Below are 15,340 nucleotides of genomic sequence, written 5' to 3'. Positions count from 1 at the left end.
AGGACAACTATCTCTGCAGCACTTCACCAATCAGGCCTTTATGGTAGAGTGGCCAGATGGAAGCCAATCCTCAGTAAAAGGCACATGACAGCTCAATTGGAGTTTGCCAAAAGGCACCTAAAGGACTCTCAGACCATTAGAAACAAGATTTTCTGGTCTTATGAAACTATTTGGCCTGAATGCCAAGCACGTCTGGGTAGGGCTGTTGTGGTGACCATATTACCGCCACACCAGCGGTCACGAGTCATGAAGGCAGTCAAATTCCACATGACCATTTAGTCACGGTAATTAGGCTTCCAAGCTCTGATGCTGCTGGTCATTAGTAGCCTACCAAAGTTGCTAACTGCCTGGTACTCAGCACTCTATTGGCCCTCTAATCACTCTGACATCAATGCGAATGTTTTTGACAATCTAATTAAACACTTCAATGTTGCGCAACAGTGAAGAGGCGACTCCGGGATGATGGCCTTATAGGCTTTGCAAAGAAAAAGCCATATCTCAGACTGACCAAAAGAAAGAAAAGATGAAGATGGGCAAAAGAACATAGACACTGGATAAAGGAACTGCCTAGAAGGCCAGCATCCCGGAGTCGCCTCCGCACTGTTGACTTTGAGACTGGTGTTTTGTGGGTACTATTTAATGAAGCTGACAGTTGAGAACTTGTGAGGCATCTATTTCTCAAACTAGACACTCTAATGTACTTGTCCTCTTGCTCAGTTGTGCACCGGGGCCTCCCACTCCTCTTTCTATTCTGGTTAGAGACAGTTTGCGCTATTCTGTGAAGGGAGTAGTACACAGCGTTGTATGAGAGCTTCAGTTTCTTGGCAATTTCTAACATGTAATAGCCTTCATTTCTCAGAACAAGAATAGACAGACAAGTTTCAGAAGCAAGTTCTTTGTTTCTGGCCATTTTGAGCCAGAACAACATTAACAATGTATACACTGCATTTATGATCAATTTGATGTTATTTTAATGGACACTTCATTTCTAAGTGACTGCAAACTAATTTTCATCATAAAAATGCACCTTTATAATAAAAGCATTACATGCATAATTGCATTTGCGGTCACTTTTGATAATGGTGTTTTCCGCTAATGGAACATTCGCGCTTTTAGCCTACTACCATCTGTGCATTGCTGCGCTTATAATGTGGAAAAAATAGCCTAATAGTTTATCAACCTTTTAAGCAAAACGTTCTGATCTGTTGCGTTAGCTACTTTGCATTAAAAAAAAAAATGTTTTATGCTAGTGGTTGTATTAATTTACAATCTATCGCATCCCACGACTGTCACAGACGGTTTGGAATATTTATTTATCGCACAGAATATAATAGGTTGACTTTTGTACTATGGGGATAGTAGATTGACATAGGCTAGTGCTTTTGCTATTTGTTAGGCCTACTCATCTTGTTGGCTGCCGAAAAGTACATGTGGACAGTTCATCCAATATCTTCAATATGCACCTCGGAATTGGATAAGGACGCTCGCAGTTGCGTTGCCGATGTGTCTGTCTTAACATGTATCCTGTGAGAAAGACCCGATCGTGTGATGGAGAGCCATGCGAGTGAGAGACGCTTCGGATTGCGCAGCACATTCAGGGCAAACGCAGCACTCCGGGCCGCAAAAGGCATGGATTTTTTTAGGGTGCATTATGGCCACAAAGGAGATGCTGCCATGTAATTTGAGGCATTATCAAGTGCTTGTCAAATTGTGAATGAGAGAGTATTAGAGTGTGTACAATATGCGCAAAAAAGCAGAGCTCATGCCTTTCAAGCAACTTTTTTTCATATCATCATTTGAGTCTCATCTTGTAGCCTTACAATGTATTATAAATGAAAACATATAGCCCAACATTTGTAGAACAACTAGAGTTACATTAATAATTCTAAATTAAACATATAGAAGTACTTACTTCTTTGTTAACAAGAATAGCCGCATGTGCGCACTACCTCAAATCGTTTGGAGAAAATATGTATATTATATTCAGCTTTTTTCAATTGTATTCTTCATACTATAAAATAATATGAAATAATGAAACAGAATTATAAACAAATTCTGTCTGCTAAATTAACTAGTGTAGCCCACAGCCATTTGGCACCGCCACATCAGGCCCTAACATAAGGACAACAAAGAGTATGCTAATCTTTTCTTCTGAAATAGACTACATTTTCTTTATATCATGCTTCTTTAGACCTGTCTAAAATAAATAATGGATTTATTGTGAAGGTGTAGGCTATATTACATGGATTTATTATACTTTTTAAAATGTGTGGAATGTGTGGAAGCCAGGAGATGCTAAATGTGTTTATGTTAATGAATGGTCAATTACCGTGAGACCGACAGTTATTTGCTTGACAATCCCCAGCTGATTAAATTTTGTGACCACCACAGCCCTAGTCTGGAGGAAAGCTGGCACCATCCCTATGGTGATGCATGGTGGTGGCAGCATCATGCTGTGGGGATGTTTTTCAGCGGCAGGGAATGGGAGACTAGTCATGACCGAGGGAAAGAGTAACAGAACAAAGTACAGAGAGATCCTTGATCAAAACCTATTCCAGAGCGCTCAGGACCTCAGACCTCAGACCCTAAGCACACAGCAAAGACAACACAGGAGTGGCTTCGAGACAAGTCTCTAAATGTCCTTGAGTGGCCCAGCCAGTACCCGGACTTAAACTCGATCCAACATCTCTGGAGAGACCTGAAAATAGCTGTGCAGCGACGCTCCCCATACAACTTGACAAAGCTTGAGAGGATCTGTAGAGAAGAATAGGAGAAACTCCTCAAATACAGGTGTGCCAAGCTTGTAGCGTCATACCCAAGAAGACTCGAGACTATAATCTCTGCCAAAGGTGCTTCAACAAAGTACTGAGTAAAGGGTCTGAATACTTATGTAAATGTGATATTTCAGTGTTTTTTTTAAATCAATTAGCAAAAAATAAATAAAACAGTTTTTGCTTTGTCATTATGGGGAATTGTGTGTAGATTGATGAGGGAAAAAACGATTTAATCCATTTTAGAATAAGGCTGTAACGTAACAAAATGTAGAAAAAGTCAAGGGGTGTGAATCATTTCTGAACGACCTTCAATAGATACACAACCTCTGTCAGGAAAAAAACTCAGTTGGGAGTGTAAAAGTCTCCCATTCAATTGTGTTCACTTTCAAGTTGTGGGCACAAAGGCAATGAATGCCACCAGGGAAAGACAGAAAATCAAAAGCCAAAGAAAAATATGCTGCTGAAATGAACAAGAACAAGCCAGTAAGTTCAAAGACAAATCACTATAATTTATACCAAACACTTTTACAACATTCATTACATTTTAATGATGTTTAAGTGTTAAGTACTTGAAGAAGATGGGGCTTCAAACGGATGTTCCAACTCTGTGGTCACAACTCTGTGGTCACAACTCTGTGGTCACTAAAGATCCCATGGCATTGCAAGAGTATTGGTGCTTTCAAGACAACTAGAAACTTGGGGAAAAAAACTAGGTAAAATCATGACGTCAGTGATCTTCAGGTCAGAAAGTTGGAGCTCTAGAAAGATGCCAGAGCTTCCAACTTGCAATTACAAGTTGAATGACCATAAAAAAAGCATGTAAACTGTATGAATAATGTGTAACAAAATATTTGTAGAAAACAAAAATGTAAAACTGTTACTTTTGTCCTCTGTAGAGGCGAGTGGATGGGCCATGTGGCCTAATTGGGGTAAGGGTGGTGAATTTCCCCTTACATTCTAAAGAGCTTTGGGTGTCTAGAAAACTGCAAATTAATAATAATAATAATAATTATTATTATTATTCAATGTTTTGCCATCTTCCATAGCTTGAAGACCATGCCTTTGTACAGAGATGGAAACTGGCGGACTGCAAGGGTATGTTAAGTTAAATAAAGTGCTTAAGTGACAAATAAAGTAACACGTTTGAAGCTTTCATCTTAAATGATCCCAAAATCAAATGGACATTTCTGTGAAACTCTGTATGTTTAAATTGTGGATTTTGAAAATAAAATAAAAATTCAAGATGTGTCAATTTGTTTGTCTACAATGCCATTTTAAACATCATGATAAGCTCGCAAGCTGAGTTTGAATAAGACATCCGATTACCACTTTGCATTTAGAATGGTTAGTTTTATTATATCTAATAAATAACCAAATCATTGATGGATCACTACATAAAATAAATGCATGTCTCTCGTCTCCCCATCACACTCCCTCATCTGATTGTTCAAGTAAGTAAGTAGTACCCCTCTCATTGCAAGGTTGCCATCAAGTGTTTCTTTACATGACATTTGACTGTAAGCACTGTAATGAATATACTCAATACAAATGCTAACATCTAGTGGTGACATGACAAACTGCATGTTACTGCATTTCACAGCAACGTTTGTGAACTTGGTCACCTTGCAGTTTCAGATTTATTTGACACAAAGTTAAATTCATTCAGCCCCTTGTTTATTAGTGTGCTTGTGGTACTTCAGCACAAACACTTCTGCATTCTTATCCACAGCCATATATAGATACATCTTCACAAACCTAAGAAGGTAAACTGAACAATTGTTTTGTATTTATAGAGGATATAGTTGCTTTTTGGTGGTTATCATGTAAACTACAAATCAAATGTTGTTAAATAATGTTAATTTTAATATTTTGTTAAAAAACCTACACTTCTGCATTCTTATCCACTGCCATAGATATATTTGACTATCTACAGTATATATCAGTAATTGGTGACTTTTGCCTCCCTAAAATCGGTATCATTATCGGACTAAGAAATCCCATATTGGTTGGGCTCTAGACTCTACAATCTGCAAAGGATTCTAACTAGCACCAAAAAGGGTTCCCTAAGGAGACTAACCGAAGAATCCTATATGGTTGTACTTAGCATCTTCTGTTTTTAAGAGTTTGGTCTACAGAACTGATCACTGGCTGGCCATGCCAGACTCACCTTCCACCACACACTACTCTTTGCCAGTCGGTTGTCTTATGATATTGAGAGACTATATTCTATTGAGAGACGAATTGAATAGAGATGTTGTAGAGAGAGAGATGACGAGATGTTCTCGTGTGAGAGATGGCAGGTTAACGGAGATATTAGAGTGTAACAGAGATAACTCACTTGGCTTCCAGAGCCAGTGCGATGATCCCAGCAGCCAGGGGGGCTGAGGCTGACGTCCCCGTGTGGGAGTCTGTACACTTCTGTCTCAGGTCTGTAGTCACCTTGGAGAAGAGGAAACAACATCAGTTATATAGAGATCTCACAGAAACTATCTGATTTGCATGGAAGTTAAACAACTTGTGTAAATGCTTTATTTATCTATGCAAAAGAAGTTTGAGTATGTGGATCTCAAGTAAGGATTTTGTCATTAGGTGACTTCTGCCTAGGCAATCTGGTCTCAGAGCATTTCGTATTATTCTGTACGTAAATCTCAGACACTCAATTTTCGTATGGTTGTATTCATTTGTGGATGTCCATCACAAATTTCATATGATATATTACAAAATATGTTACGAATTTGCAAAACATATGATATGTTACGAAGTATAGCTAGGTGGCTAGCGTTAACTAGTTAGCTAGGCTAGGAGTTGGGGTTACGGTTACGGTTAAGTTAAGGAGTTAGGTCAAAGGGTAAAGTTAGGGTTAGGGTTAGCTAAAAGAGTTAAGGTTAGTGGAAGGGTTAGCTAACATGCTAAGTAGTTGAAACATCAAAGATACCAGGCCTGGTCTTCATAGCAGATTTTGAAAAGGCACTTGATAAAGTACGACTAGAATTTATATATAAATGCCTGGATTATTTGAATTTTGGTGAATCTCATATACAATCGGTTAAAGCTATGTACAGCAACCCCAGGTGTAAAATAGTAAATAATGGTTACTTCTCAACTTTTAAGAGAGTACAACAAGGTTGTCCATTGTCTCCCTATCTATTTATTATGAAAAGTGTACCATATTACGTATTGGATCGCTAAAAGACACCGTGTTTACACTACCTTGTAATTTACCAATAAATTGGGCGGATGGTGAAGTAGACATACTTGGTATTCATATCTCAATAAATGTAAATGAACTTATCACAATCCATTTCAATAGAAAGTTAGCAAAAATAAAGAAGATTCTGCAACCATGGAGAGGTAGACAGTTGTCTATTTATGGATAAATCACATTGATTAACTCTTTGGTCCTATCACAGTTTACTTACGTTGCCTACTCCAGACAACTCGTTTTTTAAATCATATGAGCCAAAATATTTAATTTAATTTGAAATGCTAAGACAGACAAAATTAAATGTGCCTATTCATATAATGAATACCAGTTTGGAGGAAAAAAATTATGAAATAAAAAAATTTAAACATCTCACTCAATAAAAGCTTCCCTCATACATACGTTATACTTAAACCCAAAATGGTTCTCCAGTGGATTATTAAGAAAGGCTCATACTTTGTTCAAAACTGGCCTTTTTGCCTTTATACAGATTACAACTTCTCATTTCTGACTGATTGAAAATGACATTTTGTTTAAAGTATCGCCCTTTCTTAAACAAGCCATACAAAGCTGGTTATAATTTCAGTTTTATCCTACAGAAAAGATAGAACAAATATTACAACAAATGTTATGGTTAAACTCAAATACAGTATAGTGATTAATAATAAAACATTCTTTATGGATTTTTGTGTGTGACAATTTTATTATATTTATTAATGATATTATGAATAGAAACGATGGCGTTATGTCACATAAGCAGCTATCGAAAATATATGCGAATGTCTGCTCAATCCAGACTTAGAACCAATTGATTGCAGCATTACCACAAAAAATGGAGGATGCAAGTTGAAGAAGGTAGGGAACTTGTTTGTCTGCCATATATTATAGATACAAATTGTATGAAAATAATTGGCATAAATATACAAATATACCAGTTTAATTTGAGGACAACATTTTTTGACAGCCATACAGGTGGCAAAATAAATGGGAAGAGATTTTTGATGTACCGATTCCATGGCACATGGTTTTATGAACTGAAACAAAAAAGCAACACTTGATTCGACACTTGAGTTTTTCAATTTAAATTATTATACAACATTCTTGCCACCAACAGGATGCTATATATATGGGGCATACAACAATCTCATCTCTGTAGATTTTGCTGCAAAGAGACAGAATCACTAGATCATTAATTCTGGTATTGCCCCTATGTAGCTTGTTTCTGGTCACAGGTTCAGGAATAGTTAACAAATCACAACATCCACTTAAAATTAACTTTACAAATAGCAGTGTTGGGTGATTTTATATAATAATACTTGTAGGAAAGGTTTTCATCTTTAGTTCACAATTTGTGGATACTATACGATTAGAAAGGTTCAAAATGTATGTAAAACATCACAGCACAATTGAAAAATATATGGCACACGAAACCAATGGAGGGTGGTCAATGGTGATAGGTGGGATGGGCTGAGTGTGGCTAAGGGGCGGGATTAAAGAGCTGAGGTCTATGGTGATAGGTGGGATGGGCTGAGGGTGGCTGAGGGGCGGGATTAAAGAGCTGAGGTCTATGGTGAGAGGTGGGATGGGCTGAGTGTGGTTGAGGGGCGGGATTAAAGAGCTGAGGTCTATGGTGATAGGTGGGATGGGCTGAGTGTGGCTGAGGGGCGGGATTAAAGAGCTGAGGTCTATGGTGATAGGTGGGATGGGCTGAGCGTGGCTGAGGGGCGGGATTAAAGAGCTGAGGTCTATGGTGATAGGTGGGATGGGCTGAGTGTGGCTGAGGGGCGGGATTAAAGAGCTGAGGTCTATGGTGATAGGTGGGATGGGCTGAGTGTGGCTGAGGGGTGGCATTAAAGAGCTGATGTTCGGTAATGTATTATTGTTATGTGATTGCTACAGTGCCTTGCGAAAGTATTCCGCCCCCTTGAACTTTGCGACCTTTTGCCACATTTCAGGCTTCAAACATAAAGATATAAAACTGTATTTTTTTGTGAAGAATCAACAACAAGTGGGACACAATCATGAAGTGGAACGACATTTATTGGATATTTCAAACTTTTTTAACAAATCAAAAACTGAAAAATTGGGCGTGCAAAATTATTCAGCCCCCTTAAGTTAATACTTTGTAGCGCCACCTTTTGCTGCGATTACAGCTGTAAGTCGCTTGGGGTATGTCTCTATCAGTTTTGCACATTGAGAGACTGAAATTTTTTCCCATTCCTCCTGGCAAAACAGCTCGAGCTCAGTGAGGTTGGATGGAGAGCATTTGTGAACAGCAGTTTTCAGTTCTTCCACAGATTCTCGATTGGATTCAGGTCTGGACTTTGACTTGGCCATTCTAACACCTGGATATGTTTATTTTTGAACCATTCCATTGTAGATTTTGCTTTATGTTTTGGATCATTGTCTTGTTGGAAGACAAACATCTCCGTCCCAGTCTCAGGTCTTTTGCAGACTCCATCAGGTTTTCTTCCAGAATGGTCCTGTATTTGGCTCCATCCATCTTCCCATCAATTTTAACCATCTTCCCTGTCCCTGCTGAAGAAAAGCAGGCCCAAACCATGATGCTGCCACCACCATGTTTGACAGTGGGGATGGTGTGTTCAGCTGTGTTGCTTTTACGCCAAACATAACGTTTTGCATTGTTGCCAAAAAGTTCAATTTTGGTTTCATCTGACCAGAGCACCTTCTTCCACATGGAGCAAGCAGAGCGAGGCGGGTGGAAAGGACGGGACAGGCAGAGCAGTGACTGTATGCTAACAGGATAGTCCATATCACCAATCATCTTTGCTGATAGTGATGTTGTGTTTCCATAAGCATTTCGCTACACCCGCAATAACATCGACTACACATGTGTATGTGACCAATAAAATTAGATTTGACAAGTGGATGAATTGGTCTAATTTAGCATGTATGCTAAAGCCTCAACCCTTAACTACCTCTTCCAATTCAAATGAGCTTGAAAGAAAGTGAATGATAACATGATTTCTTTTGTTTTGTGTGACTACAGTGGCAGAGATAAAACACAAAAATAGAGACACGCTCTAATTGAGCGAGGCATCAAAGCGGACCCGCCCTGCTTCGGTTGGGTCATTATAATTCAAAACAATGCATTCCAAAATAAATAATACACATGCTCGCCTTTGGTGAGTTCAGGCCATTAGTTTGGTATGAATCAATGTCTGTTTCACGTGGAGGTTTACTCTGCTGTAGGTATGAGTGTGTTTTTGTGCCAGTGTCAATCTGTTTCTATGAGGTTTCCTCATGTGTGTATGTGTGTATGTGTTTGTGTATCAGAGGTACATGCTAAAAGTTTCTGGTTAAGGTTGCCGTTACTGTGGGTGTGTGGGTGGATCATTATTCCAAATTATTAGGAGACTGTTTTATGTTGTGCTTTTGTGCTTTATTGTGTGTGATGAAGAGATCCTCCTGGACCTCGAGGGATTGCTAATGATGCCTCACGATCTGTTTCTCATTGGGGTTTCCGGAGCTGAAAATATGTGGCGAGTGTAGGTGTGAAGGTGGGAGTGTGTATGTATGTGTGTATCAGTGGTACTTACTATCTGTTTCTTGTTGTGGCTGCCAAAGCTGAAGAACATGGTGAGGGTGAATGTAGGTATGTGTGTGTGTGTGCTTATTGGGGTGTCTCAGGGGGAGTTTGGATATGCAAAAAACACTTTTCCAATGGACGAATATAAGCACCCACCAAATTATTATTATTATTATTTGTATTATTATTATTATTACTACTCACTATCTGTTTCTCGTTGGGGTTCCCAGAGCTGAAGGTGGTGGCGAGGGTGGAGGAGCAGGCCTCGCTGTACCAGGGTACCATGCCGTACTGGGTGGTGCTGCTGATGGATAGTGTGTAGATGCTGTTGGTGTAGCCGTCACAGTTACAGCTGTCCTTCTCACGACCACCATTCCCCGATGCCCACACAAAGATGGAGCCCAGCCTGCCTCGGCCCTGGAAATGTACACATATAGGTAAGGATAACACACAGGCATCTAGAACACACACAAGCACAGATAACACACATACACATATTTAGACAAACATACAGTACACACAGGCATAGATAGCACACCCACACGTTCCAGTGTGTGTATGTGGAGAGATGGATAGAGAGTTTTTGTGTGTGTGTGTGCATGCGTGGATGCATTTGTGTGAGTTTCCGGTTGAGAGACTGATAGTATGAAATATTGCACCAGACAAGGATGTTTTCCCCCATTCTGTAAAAGCCTTGACATCCCTTCCTTACCTGTGATACTGTATGTTATTGTGTTTCTACTGACAAACACTGTACTGCTGCTGGCATACAGTGCATTCGGAAAGTATTAAGACCCCTTGACTTTTTCTACATTTTGTTACATTACAGCACTACTCTAAAATGTATTAAATTGCCCCCCCCCCCCCATCAATCTACACACAATACTACATAACGACAAAGCAAAAACAATTTTTTATTTTTTTTTGCAAATGTATAAAAAAATGTAAAACTGAAATATCACATTTACATAAGTATTCAGATCCTTTACTCAGTACTTTGTTGAAGTACCTTTGGCAGTGATTACAGCCTCGAGTCTTCTTGGGTATGACGCTACTTGGCACACCTGTATTTGGGGAGTTTCTCCCATTCTCCTCTGCAGATCCTCTCAAGCTCTTTCAGGTTGGATGGGGAGCTTCGCTGCACAGCTATTTTCAGGTCTCTCCAGAGATTTTGGATCTGGTTCAAGTCCTGGCTCTGGCTGCCTCAAGGATATTCAGAGACTTGTCCCGAAGCCACTCCTGCGTTGTCTTGTGTGCTTAGGGTTGATGTCCTTTTGGAAGGTGAACCTTCGCCCCCAGTCTGAGGTTCTGAGCGCTCTGGAACAGGTTTTCATCAAGGATCTCTCTGTACTTTGCTCCATTCATCTTTCCCTCGATCCTGACTAGTCTCACAGTCCCTGTCACTGAAAAATATCCCCACATCATGATGCTGCCACCACGATGCTTCACCGTAGGGATGGTGTCAGGTTTCCTTCAGACGTGACGCTTGTCATGTGCCTTTCACTGAGGAGTGGACTGATTGGTGGAGTGCTGCAGGGATGGTTGTCCTTCTGGAAGGTACTCCCATCTCCACAGAGGAACTCTGGAGCTCTGTCAGAGTGACCATGGTCACCTCCCTGACAAAGGCCCTTCTCCCGCGTTTGCTCAGTTTGGCCGGACAGCCAGTTCTAGGAAGAGTCTTAGTGGTTCCAAACTTCAAGCATGATGGAAGCCACTGTGTTTTTGGGTACCTTCAATGCTGAAGAAATGTTTTAGTACCCATCCCCAGATCTGTGTCTCGACACAATCCTGTCTCGGAGCTCTACAGACAATTCCTTCAACCACATGGCTTGGTTTTTGCGTATGAATACATATGTAAGTTGTACTTATTTTACTAGGCGAGTCAGTTAAGAACACATTCTTATTTTCAATGACAGCCTAGGAACAGTGGGTTAACTGCCTTGTTCAGGGGCAGAACGACAGATTTTTACCTTGTCAGCTCGGAGATTTGATCTTGCAACTTTTCGGTTACTAATCCAAAGCTCTACCTAAGGTAAATCTGTTTTTTATTTTGTAATAAATTTGCAAACATTTCTAAAAACCTGTTTGATTTGTCATTATGGGATATTGTGTGTAATTTAATCAATTTTAGAATAAGGCTGAAATGTAATAAAATATGGAAAAGGTCTAGGGGTTTGAATACTTTCCGAATGCACTGTAATTCATAAACAATGGCAGGCTATTTACTGTACACAGTTAGTTGACTGTGATTTGTTAGACAGATAAATTAGGGCATCATTGTACTGGGAGGAGCGGCATCATGATACAGTATAATATTATCTACTGAATACACTTATCCACCTCCTCTCCATCTTTCATCTCCATGAAGATGCCATTAGTCACAACTAAATGAAACAGATTAATTGGGCCTTTCCATCACAACAGGCGGTAAGCATATCTCAATAAAGATATACTTTGAAGCTTTTTTTCTTTTCATAACCAAATAGGAGAGGAGGTATACTGAGGAGAAGATATCATTTGGAGGGAGAGGGAGAGAGAAAGGAGCTAGGGAGAGAGAGAAAACGAGGTGGAGAAAGACAACATTCAATAATGAAAAGGATATGAGCAGAGTGGCACAGTTGGACAGATATGAAGAAATAGAGGGATTGATTGAAAATGTGAAAGAGGTTGCATAAAAGAGCAGGGGAGAGAGCGAGATGAAGGGAGGGATAGAGGGGCTAAATAGGCACACACTCTACCTCACACTGCATTGTGCCTCAACTCCAGCTGAGACTGAGATGAGAAGCAGTGGAGGGGGGCGTGGGAGTGCCAGCGACATGAACAAAACAAATCATATCTCACACAAGCACATGCACACACACACAACACTGCTTAGGGAACTTAGCCACAGTCTTTATGGATTTAAGTAGTGCTGTGAGAATGTTATTTCCTAATCCCTGTCCTCTGTGGAGGGTTTGCCCCAGCATGACTTAGTGGGACTCTCCTGCTCACCGCTGGATGGGCAGTTAAAAGGCCAACAGCCCTCACAATCCCTATTTTATTCTCACCACTGATGCATTGCTTGTTTTCTTAAGGACTAAATCAACAGGTATTTCTAATCTTTCCGGGAATTTTTTCAGTAAAACCGGTAATGTCCTGTTTTGCTGCAGGCATTTATTTTCTTTCCATTGCTCTATAATCCTGCAGGTTAGCATTTTTCATCAAATTGTACTGGAGGCAGCTCTGCAGAGTGGTCACTAGCTGGTACAACCATGAATTCAAAACCGGATTTTAAACTTAACCCTGACCTTAACCACACTGCTAACCCTAATGTCTAACCATAACTTCAAATTAGCAACAAAAGGTACACTTTTTTTTCATGAATTTTTACAATATAGCAAAGTATGGCTTTGCAGCTGGCCTATCTAAGACTCATAACAATAAGCATCAACCTGCCATTAAACTAGTGTTAGATATGAGATTTTACTATATGAATCATATTAAAACCATATTAAAAACTTCCATTAAAACTCCCTCTCCCACATTTTTACAAAGATGGCTATTCGCTATTCCAGGGTTTCTCAAACCTTTTGGGACCGGGGACCCTTTTTGTGATAGAAAATTCATCAGGGACCCCCTCATAATCAGAACACAGCTTGAGTGAGATAAAAAATAGCATACAAGGAGTTCTACTATAACTTTGGCAAGTGCATGGCCGGACGAACCAAGTCTCAGGCCCTGGAAGGAACATTTTGCTGTCTTCAAGCTAATTTCCTGCAATTCCACACATTTTGTCAAGGGGCAGAGCGATTTTTTTTTATGTTACAACTTTAAAAAATTGCCGTTTTAAAGCTTAAATTACAGTGCATTAAAAAAATGGGAAATACAAGAAGTATCGAGTTGAACTATTTGTAATTGGTAGACTACAGTGAATACCAATATGCCTGTGAGCATCTCAGACTCATGTTGCCCAGAGTTAAGAACAGAAATTGTAGAATAATAATATTACATTGTATTATTTTACAACCTCTAAACTTATTCAACAGATCCCTTGGACAAAATGTGTTTAATCTGTTAGTAATATTCATTAAAGATTTGTTATATATATTTTGATATCTGGCCACGGACCCAACTTTGAGAACCCCTGCTCTATTCCCCTCCTGTCTAAATTTGACCCTACGTCAGCAATTTCTCTCCTATTTCTTCTCTCCCATTTGTCATTCCACCATTGTATTAATGGGTTTCTGTTAATGTCCCATGCTGACACATGAGGAATGGTCTCGTTAACCTCAGATGATTTGTCCAATCCATCTGGGGCTCACTCCATCAAACCCAATGGGCCTGCTCGGACTCAGAGGGCAGGGGAAGAAACTAGGCGAGGGGATTGTATGTGGTTCTACGAGATGTGTATGATGTGTATGACATGGATATTGTATTGGGTGTTCTGGCCTGAAGTACCAGGTGTAACTATCATGTCAGGTCTACAGCGTGCTCTCTGCTAAGCCAATAACATACTCTCAGTAAACCCATCAAATAAGACAGTGGTGAATAGTTACAGTTCTGGCGTGACATGACAGTAATTCCTGCTGGTGCTCCAGGCCCGAACACGCTCTAGATCAAGTATGGCGGTTGCATCACTTGTCAGAGTTTTACTTTAGAAATCATTTATACTGGATATCATAATGGAAAACCTAATCATCTTCTAAGATAATTTGTGAGTATGTGTGTATAACGTAGAATTTGATACAGCAGTACGGTGAGTCCAAGACTAGTTTCCACTCTGGGACAATACAGTTGATCCTATCCTTTCTATGTGTGTTTCTTTGAAACAACATCTGGTAGGTATGTATCATGAACCATGTTTGCTCTAGTAATGACTGACCTCAGTGACTCCTCGGAGAAAGGCCTCCTTGGCTAGCTTGGCGGGGCCGTCTACCGTCTTCCCATCATCCTCTGGGCCCCAGCTGGCGCTGTAGATGTGGATGTGCTGTGAGTTCAGGCTGAGGGAGTGGGCCTCCACCATGTCTGTCACCTCCCCGTCCAGCATACGCACACCTGAACACACACATGCACACACACACGCACACACACACACACACACACACACACACACACACACACACACACACACACACACACACACACACACACACACACACACACACACACACACACACACACACACACACACACACACACACACACACACACACACACACACACACAGGAGAGATAGAAAGAGTGGGGGGTGAAGTCAGAGGGGAAATAAACTAAATAATACAGGCAGGGTGAGGCAGAAAGGGGAAAAAAGGTGAAGGTGACAGAGAGAGACAGCATGAGAGGAGAAGTAGCAGGGAACAGATCAAAATGTACAGAACGTTGGTTACCTGGAGGAAAATGTGGGAGGGTTAGGATTTTTCAATTTCAGTCAAGGAGAGAGTTTAGTATTTTTTAAATCTAGTCCAGGGCAGGGTCATGTAATGTGTAATGGATGAAATTTCAATATTTATCAGTGTTTTAGAATTAGTTGTTTATTAGGCTATATATCGATGTGTGCCTGATGCCGCCCATCATCTCTGATTCTCCGCTGGGCACGCAATATCAATTGCGCCTATAGGCTATTTAATGTGGTCTCTAAAAAATTATCCATAGCCTTTTGACTATAGCCTACGAAGTGCATGCTCAGGGAAGCACAGAGCAAAGTCATATTTCTAAAATAGCTGCTGGGATGGTGTAAATAAAACTAGGCTGCATTACACACTGCAATGGATATGCCAACCCGGAGCCCCAGCCTCCTCTGCTCTTGCTGATCAAAAATGTTTTGCTGTGCTGTGT

General features: G+C 40.3%; 1 protein-coding gene across 2 annotated transcripts in view; it reads right to left on the bottom strand.

Moving 5' to 3' along the window:
- furinb (furin (paired basic amino acid cleaving enzyme) b) overlaps positions 1-15,340 on the bottom strand; it is a 197,255-nt gene that overhangs the window by 19,953 nt on the left and 161,962 nt on the right. For both annotated transcript variants that reach the window (XM_021573226.2, XM_021573234.2), the window contains exons 8-10: positions 14,388-14,560; positions 9,731-9,943; positions 5,113-5,213 (exon numbers count right to left, since the gene is read on the bottom strand). In XM_021573226.2, the coding sequence (XP_021428901.2) occupies positions 5,113-5,213; positions 9,731-9,943; positions 14,388-14,560 (487 nt within the window). The remainder of the gene's footprint in view (positions 1-5,112; positions 5,214-9,730; positions 9,944-14,387; positions 14,561-15,340) is intronic.

Source organism: Oncorhynchus mykiss, chromosome 2, assembly GCF_013265735.2.
Source record: "Oncorhynchus mykiss isolate Arlee chromosome 2, USDA_OmykA_1.1, whole genome shotgun sequence".
Classification (NCBI taxonomy): domain Eukaryota; kingdom Metazoa; phylum Chordata; class Actinopteri; order Salmoniformes; family Salmonidae; genus Oncorhynchus; species Oncorhynchus mykiss.
Note: the sequence above shows the minus strand (reverse complement) of the source record. Positions and strands in the feature narration are given on the sequence as shown.